The sequence below is a fragment of the Gymnodraco acuticeps genome, unplaced genomic scaffold (assembly GCF_902827175.1).
Source record: "Gymnodraco acuticeps unplaced genomic scaffold, fGymAcu1.1, whole genome shotgun sequence".
Taxonomy (NCBI): Eukaryota; Metazoa; Chordata; class Actinopteri; order Perciformes; family Bathydraconidae; genus Gymnodraco; species Gymnodraco acuticeps.
Window position 1 is genome coordinate 557,142 of NW_022992319.1, and position 9,125 is coordinate 566,266.

The 9,125-nt window shown below is 41.3% G+C and overlaps 1 protein-coding gene across 1 annotated transcript in view; it reads left to right on the forward strand.

The window, feature by feature from the left end:
• Positions 1-7,262, forward strand: part of LOC117541253 (polypeptide N-acetylgalactosaminyltransferase 14-like) — a 51,885-nt gene extending 44,623 nt beyond the window's left edge. The window contains exons 2-3 of the mRNA XM_034208427.1: positions 6,869-7,038; positions 7,196-7,262. Of these exons, the coding sequence (XP_034064318.1) occupies positions 6,869-7,038; positions 7,196-7,262 (237 nt within the window). The remainder of the gene's footprint in view (positions 1-6,868; positions 7,039-7,195) is intronic.
• Positions 7,263-9,125: the final 1,863 nt, after the last annotated feature.

Here is a 9,125-nt window from a genome sequence, read left to right on the forward strand (position 1 = left end):
ACTATACTGATATACACCTGAACATCAGCAGGAGAGGACTCTTTAAAGTAGAGACACTACATACTGATATACACCTGAACATCAGCAGGAGAGGACTCTTTAAAGTAGAGACTCTACATACTGATATACACCTGAACATCAGCAGGAGAGGACTCTTTAAAGAAGAGACACTACATACTGATATACACCTGAACATCAGCAGGAGAGGACTCTTTAAAGTAGAGACACTACATACTGATATACACCTGAACACCAGCAGGAGAGGACTCTTTAAAGTAGAGACACTATACTGATATACACCTGAACATCAGCAGGAGAGGACTCTTTAAAGTAGAGACACTATACTGATATACACCTGAACATCAGCAGGAGAGGACTCTTTAAAGTAGAGACACTATACTGATATACACCAGAACATCAGCAGGAGAGGACTCTTTAAAGTAGAGACACTATACTGATATACACCTGAACATCAGCAGGAGAGGACTCTTTAAAGTAGAGACACTATACTGATATACACCAGAACATCAGCAGGAGAGGACTCTTTAAAGTAGAGACACTACATACTAATATACACCTGAACATCAGCAGGAGAGGACTCTTTAAAGTAGAGACAATACATACTGATATACACCTGAACATCAGCAGGAGAGGACTCTTTAAAGTAGAGACACTACATACTGATATACACCTGAACATCAGCAGGAGAGGACTCTTTAAAGTAGAGACACTACATACTGATATACACCTGAACATCAGCAGGAGAGGACTCTTTAAAGTAGAGACACTATACTGATATACACCTGAACATCAGCAGGAGAGGACTCTTTAAAGTAGAGACACTATACTGATATACACCTGAACATCAGCAGGAGAGGACTCTTTAAAGTAGAGACACTATACTGATATACACCAGAACATCAGCAGGAGAGGACTCTTTAAAGTAGAGACACTATACTGATATACACCTGAAACATCAGCAGAAGAGGACTCTTTAAAGTAGAGACACTATACTGATATACACCAGAACATCAGCAGGAGAGGACTCTTTAAAGTAGAGACACTACATACTAATATACACCTGAACATCAGCAGGAGAGGACTCTTTAAAGTAGAGACAATACATACTGATATACACCTGAACATCAGCAGGAGAGGACTCTTTAAAGTAGAGACACTACATACTGATATACACCTGAACATCAGCAGGAGAGGACTCTTTAAAGTAGAGACACTACATACTGATATACACCTGAACATCAGCAGGAGAGGACTCTTTAAAGTGGAGACACTACATACTGATATACACCTGAACATCAGCAGGAGAGGACTCTTTAAAGTAGAGACACGACATACTGATATACACCTGAACATCAGCAGGAGAGGACTCTTAAAGTAGAGACACTACATACTGATATACACCTGAACATCAGCAGGAGAGGACTCTTTAAAGTAGAGACACTATACTGATATACACCTGAACATCAGCAGGAGAGGACTCTTTAAAGTAGAGACACTACATACTGATATACACCTGAATATCAGCAGGAGAGGACTCTTTAAAGTAGAGACTCTACATACTGATATACACCTGAACATCAGCAGGAGAGGACTCTTTAAAGTAGAGACACTACATACTGATATACACCTGAACACCAGCAGGAGAGGACTCTTTAAAGTAGAGACACTATACTGATATACACCTGAACATCAGCAGGAGAGGACTCTTTAAAGTAGAGACACTATACTGATATACACCTGAACATCAGCAGGAGAGGACTCTTTAAAGTAGAGACACTATACTGATATACACCAGAACATCAGCAGGAGAGGACTCTTTAAAGTAGAGACACTATACTGATATACACCAGAACATCAGCAGGAGAGGACTCTTTAAAGTAGAGACACTATACTGATATACACCTGAACATCAGCAGGAGAGGACTCTTTAAAGTAGAGACACTATACTGATATACACCTGAACATCAGCAGGAGAGGACTCTTTAAAGTAGAGACACTATACTGATATACACCTGAACATCAGCAGGAGAGGACTCTTTAAAGTAGAGACACTACATACTGATATACACCTGAACATCAGCAGGAGAGGACTCTTTAAAGTGGAGACACTACATACTGATATACACCTGAACATCAGCAGGAGAGGACTCTTTAAAGTAGAGACACAACATACTGATATACACCTGAACATCAGCAGGAGAGGACTCTTTAAAGTAGAGACACTACATACTGATATACACCTGAACATCAGCAGGAGAGGACTCTTTAAAGTAGAGACACTATACTGATATACACCTGAACATCAGCAGGAGAGGACTCTTTAAAGTAGAGACACTACATACTGATATACACCTGAACATCAGCAGGAGAGGACTCTTTAAAGTAGAGACTCTACATACTGATATACACCTGAACATCAGCAGGAGAGGACTCTTTAAAGAAGAGACACTACATACTGATATACACCTGAACATCAGCAGGAGAGGACTCTTTAAAGTAGAGACACTACATACTGATATACACCTGAACACCAGCAGGAGAGGACTCTTTAAAGTAGAGACACTATACTGATATACACCTGAACATCAGCAGGAGAGGACTCTTTAAAGTAGAGACACTATACTGATATACACCTGAACATCAGCAGGAGAGGACTCTTTAAAGTAGAGACACTATACTGATATACACCAGAACATCAGCAGGAGAGGACTCTTTAAAGTAGAGACACTATACTGATATACACCTGAACATCAGCAGGAGAGGACTCTTTAAAGTAGAGACACTATACTGATATACACCAGAACATCAGCAGGAGAGGACTCTTTAAAGTAGAGACACTACATACTAATATACACCTGAACATCAGCAGGAGAGGACTCTTTAAAGTAGAGACAATACATACTGATATACACCTGAACATCAGCAGGAGAGGACTCTTTAAAGTAGAGACACTACATACTGATATACACCTGAACATCAGCAGGAGAGGACTCTTTAAAGTAGAGACACTACATACTGATATACACCTGAACATCAGCAGGAGAGGACTCTTTAAAGTGGAGACACTACATACTGATATACACCTGAACATCAGCAGGAGAGGACTCTTTAAAGTAGAGACACGACATACTGATATACACCTGAACATCAGCAGGAGAGGACTCTTTAAAGTAGAGACACTACATACTGATATACACCTGAACATCAGCAGGAGAGGACTCTTTAAAGTAGAGACACTATACTGATATACACCTGAACATCAGCAGGAGAGGACTCTTTAAAGTAGAGACACTACATACTGATATACACCTGAACATCAGCAGGAGAGGACTCTTTAAAGTAGATACTCTACATACTGATATACACCTGAACATCAGCAGGAGAGGACTCTTTAAAGAAGAGACACTACATACTGATATACACCTGAACATCAGCAGGAGAGGACTCTTTAAAGTAGAGACACTACATACTGATATACACCTGAACATCAGCAGGAGAGGACTCTTTAAAGTAGAGACACTACATACTGATATACACCTGAACATCAGCAGGAGAGGACTCTTTAAAGTAGAGACACTACATACTGATATACACCTGAACATCAGCAGGAGAGGACTCTTTAAAGTAGAGACACTACATACTGATATACACCTGAACACCAGCAGGAGAGGACTCTTTAAAGTAGAGACACTATACTGATATACACCTGAACATCAGCAGGAGAGGACTCTTTAAAGTAGAGACACTATACTGATATACACCTGAACATCAGCAGGAGAGGACTCTTTAAAGTAGAGACACTATACTGATATACACCAGAACATCAGCAGGAGAGGACTCTTTAAAGTAGAGACACTATACTGATATACACCAGAACATCAGCAGGAGAGGACTCTTTAAAGTATAGACACTATACTGATATACACCTGAACATCAGCAGGAGAGGACTCTTTAAAGTAGAGACACTATACTGATATACACCTGAACATCAGCAGGAGAGGACTCTTTAAAGTAGAGACACTATACTGATATACACCAGAACATCAGCAGGAGAGGACTCTTTAAAGTAGAGACACTATACTGATATACACCAGAACATCAGCAGGAGAGGACTCATTAAAGTAGAGACACTATACTGATATACACCTGAACATCAGCAGGAGAGGACTCTTTAAAGTAGAGACACTATACTGATATACACCAGAACATCAGCAGGAGAGGACTCTTTAAAGTAGAGACACTACATACTGATATACACCTGAACATCAGCAGGAGAGGACTCTTTAAAGTAGAGACACTACATACTGATATACACCTGAACATCAGCAGGAGAGGACTCTTTAAAGTAGAGACACTACATACTGATATACACCTGAACATCAGCAGGAGAGGACTCTTTAAAGTAGAGACACTACATACTGATATACACCTGAACATCAGCAGGAGAGGACTCTTTAAAGTAGAGACACTACATACTGATATACACCTGAACATCAGCAGGAGAGGACTCTTTAAAGTAGAGACACTACATACTGATATACACCTGAACACCAGCAGGAGAGGACTCTTTAAAGTAGAGACACTATACTGATATACACCTGAACATCAGCAGGAGAGGACTCTTTAAAGTAGAGACACTATACTGATATACACCTGAACATCAGCAGGAGAGGACTCTTTAAAGTAGAGACACTATACTGATATACACCAGAACATCAGCAGGAGAGGACTCTTTAAAGTAGAGACACTATACTGATATACACCAGAACATCAGCAGGAGAGGACTCTTTAAAGTAGAGACACTATACTGATATACACCTGAACATCAGCAGGAGAGGACTCTTTAAAGTAGAGACACTATACTGATATACACCTGAACATCAGCAGGAGAGGACTCTTTAAAGTAGAGACACTATACTGATATACACCAGAACATCAGCAGGAGAGGACTCTTTAAAGTAGAGACACTATACTGATATACACCAGAACATCAGCAGGAGAGGACTCATTAAAGTAGAGACACTATACTGATATACACCTGAACATCAGCAGGAGAGGACTCTTTAAAGTAGAGACACTATACTGATATACACCAGAACATCAGCAGGAGAGGACTCTTTAAAGTAGAGACACTACATACTGACACACACACACACACACACACACACACACACACACACACACACACACACACACACACACACACACACACACACACACACACACACACACACACGCAGCAGCATGTCTGTGGGGGATAATCACAATCGGAGACTCAGAGTTTGACATTTATGACTAACTCTCACATTCAGCTGTCGTCGGGCTGATGACTGATACAAAGAAAATGTCCGTCAATAAAAACCAGAAACACACTCGGAGATATTTCAGCTGGTTTTAAATCGAAGGTTAATGTGCAGTAATGAGAGTCTAGTAAAATAACACATTACTGTAGTTTGAGGAAGATGAGGACTCAGATTGTTATGTCTTAAGGAAAAGAAAAAAATGAAAGGCAGTAGGATGGATATGAGGAAGGAAGGAAGGGAATTAAGGAAGGAAGGAAGGAAGAAAATATGATGGAAATGAACGAAGGAAAGATGGAGAATAAGAAATTATGAAAGGGAACAAGATATACATGGAAGGAAGGAAGGAAGGAAGGAAGGAAGGAAGGAAGGAAGGAAGGAAGGAAGGAAGGAAGGAAGGAAGGAAGGAAGGGAAGGAAGGAAGGATAATAGATAATGGATAAGAAAAAGTAGTGAAGGAAGAGGAAGGATGCCATAAGGATGAAGGATGATTCAAGGGAAGGAGTATGGATAGAAAAAGGAGGAAAGTAAGGATGAAAGAATGAAACAAGGAAGGAAGGGAATTAAGGAAGGATGGTAGAAAATATGATGGAAAATACCGAAGGAATTACATAATAGAACATATGATGAAAGGGAACCAGATATACAACGAAGGAAGTAAGGAAGGAAGGATTGATAATGGATAGGAATAAGAAGTGAAGAACAAAAGAAAAGAAAGAAGGAAGGAGGACATTAGGATGAAGGATGGTTCAAGCGAAGCAGCATGGGTAGAAGAAGAAGGAGAGTAAGGATCAATGAAAGGAAGAAGGGGTGAAAGGAAGGGAGGAAGGAAACAATAGAACATTGGGACTAAGGGAACGAAGGAAAGGTATGAAAGGGAACCACGTATCCTTCCTTCCTTCCAAAGAAGTGAAGGACAAAAGGAAGGAAAGAAGGAAGGATGCAATTAGGATGAAGGATGTATGGACAAAAGAAAAAGGACAATAAGGATGAATGAAAGGAAGGGAGGAAGAAAGGGAATTAAGGATGGATGATAGAAAATAGGATGGATAGAAAGAAAGGATATTTTAATGGATGAAAGTGAACCAGATATAAGGAGGAAGGAAATACTCAAAAATGGAGAGTAAGGGAACGAATGAAAGGGATCCACGTATCCATCCTTCCTTCCTTCCAAAGAAGTGAAGAACAAAAGGAAAGAAAGAAGGAGGACATTAGGATGAAGGATGGTTCAAGGGAAGCAGCATGGGTAGAAGAAGAAGGAGAGTAAGGATCAATGAGAGGAAGAAGGGTTGAAGGACATTAGGATGATGGAAAGGTAACAGGGTTGAAAGGAGGAAGGAAAGAAGGATATATGATGGATAGAAAGAAAGGATATTTAAATGGAGGAAAGATAACCAGATATAAGGAGGAAGGAAGCAAGGAAGCACTTGTTATTGTATGTTGCACTGTTGGAGGAGCCTGGGATCGTTTTGCATATGACAATAAACCTTTTGAATGTTTGAAAGTTAAACTAACCGGTGGATTTAATTGTCTTTGTGTGTCTCCAGATCTCGGATGCGGAGTGGGAGGACATGTTGGAGGCCTTCGATGAGCGCGGTTACCTGGGAGTGAGGCGATGGAAACCTGGAGACGATCCGTACACACTGTACGCCTTCAACCAGAGGGAGAGCGAACGCATCCCCAGCAACAGAGCCCTGAGGGACACCCGCCACTACAGGTACACACACACACACACACACACACACACACACACACACACACACACACAACACACACACACACACACACACACACACACACACACAGGTCAAACAGCAACACAGCAGTTCTCCAAGCTCATAATGAATCTCCTATCTGCTCTGAAACAAATTTAGATTATGGAACCAAACACGTTTTCCCCAGAATGAAACTCCTCCAGATTACCACCCGTGCGTCCGCTAAGAAATTAAATTAAACACGAAAATAGAAATCCTCTTAGCGGAGCACGGCGCTCTCGTGATGGAAAGACGCTCGGCGGGTAAGATAAGGAGCTTGTCGCTTTGACAGCAGACGCCTTCTTACACATTTCTGCAGATAAAAAACTTCCAGGCACTTGTGGAAAGAGGTCCAGCACACACACACACACACACACCCACACACACACACACACACACACACACACACACACACACACACACAGACAGACGGACACACACAAATGCCAATACACAAACCGACCTACAACACACTCACCAACAACACACACACAGAACACAACACAACTCACACCGACACACACATCTCACTCGCACACACTGCACGCACCCACCTCACACAGCACACACCCACTCCACCCACACACACACACACACACACTCTCACACACACACAATCACACATCACACACACACTCTCACACACACACAACTCTCACACGCACACACACACACACACACACACACACACCACACACACACACACACACACACACTCTCACACACACACACACACAATCCTGAAGTGCTGTTTCCATGATGCTCTCAGAAATCGTAGTGCTTTGATCATTCCTTACACTTTCAGATGTGATTTTCTTCATGTGTTGAGGTTTGGATGTGTCTCAGATATCAGCAGCTTGTCAACATGTTACATCAGAGTGTTTCCTTCCCTGTTGAGATGAAGAGATGTTCATTTACATTTTCATGTGATTTCATGTCTTTTTCAGTCTCTTAATCTCCACTTATTTGCTTCAAATGAGTGAAATAACTGATTGAAGTATTCAAGCTTGAGGCGTTTTGCTCTTACATCACATGGGAGTTTTCTTGAAGTGTAGTGGACGCATTGATATCTGTTTTCCCTCGAATCCAACCTGACGTGTTTGAACTGTTTATAAGTGGACACTAGGGGTGTAACGGTTCACAGAAGTCACGGTTCGGTACAACAAGGAAAAGCAAAAAAAAAGTCCCAAATGCATAATTCCAGGTTTGTTGTTATTTATGTTTGAACAGTAGCAAGTTTCAGTTTAAAAATAAGGAACTCTGACATTTTGAATAATTAACTGTATTAAACTGTTACAAACAAACCACAAACACTCAGATGGCCATATTATCTATAATGGCTGAAGTCAAACAAAAAGGTTTCATCAAGCTGTAGAACTAAAAAGAATGTCTTGAAAATATGACATCATAAATAATAAGGAAGTGTTTCAAAAGCGCAAAGGTCGTTGAAAAATATTATGCCAAAAGCTTCCGTTATTTATTTTGGTCTCTCGGCTCTCATGTCTATTGGCTTCTTAAAAACAGCGGGGATCAGCTGCTGAACTGCTGTTGTCTTTTGCCGGGCTCCGGTGATTGGCCAATCTGGGTGATGCCTTCTGATGTGATGTCGCATGTTTGGCGTGTGTTAGTGTTACCATTAGCATACCGCACCACCACTATAGAACAACGCCAACACACCGTCCTCGTCCGATCCACCACTCGCACACTTCATCGTTATTGTAGTCCACAGGGAACCCGAAATGTTCCCACACAGCTGATGTAAAAGAAGCAGGTGGGTTCTAGCTCCTGTGTGTTATCTGAAATCGCCATACTAACTTTTCTTCTTCTTGTATTTTGTTCGTTTTGTTGTTGTGTTTCTTCTTGTTCTTCATTTGTTGTTTAAGGGCGGCTGGCAAACAGCTTTTAGGCGCAATACCGCCCCCTGGATTATATATAGTGTAGTGGATACTGCCCTGAATGACAGACTTTTTTCCCACTCGTAAAAAAAAGGCGTATTCGTCGTGTGACTGCATGTGCCGAACCGTGACGGTACGGGACGAATACGGATACC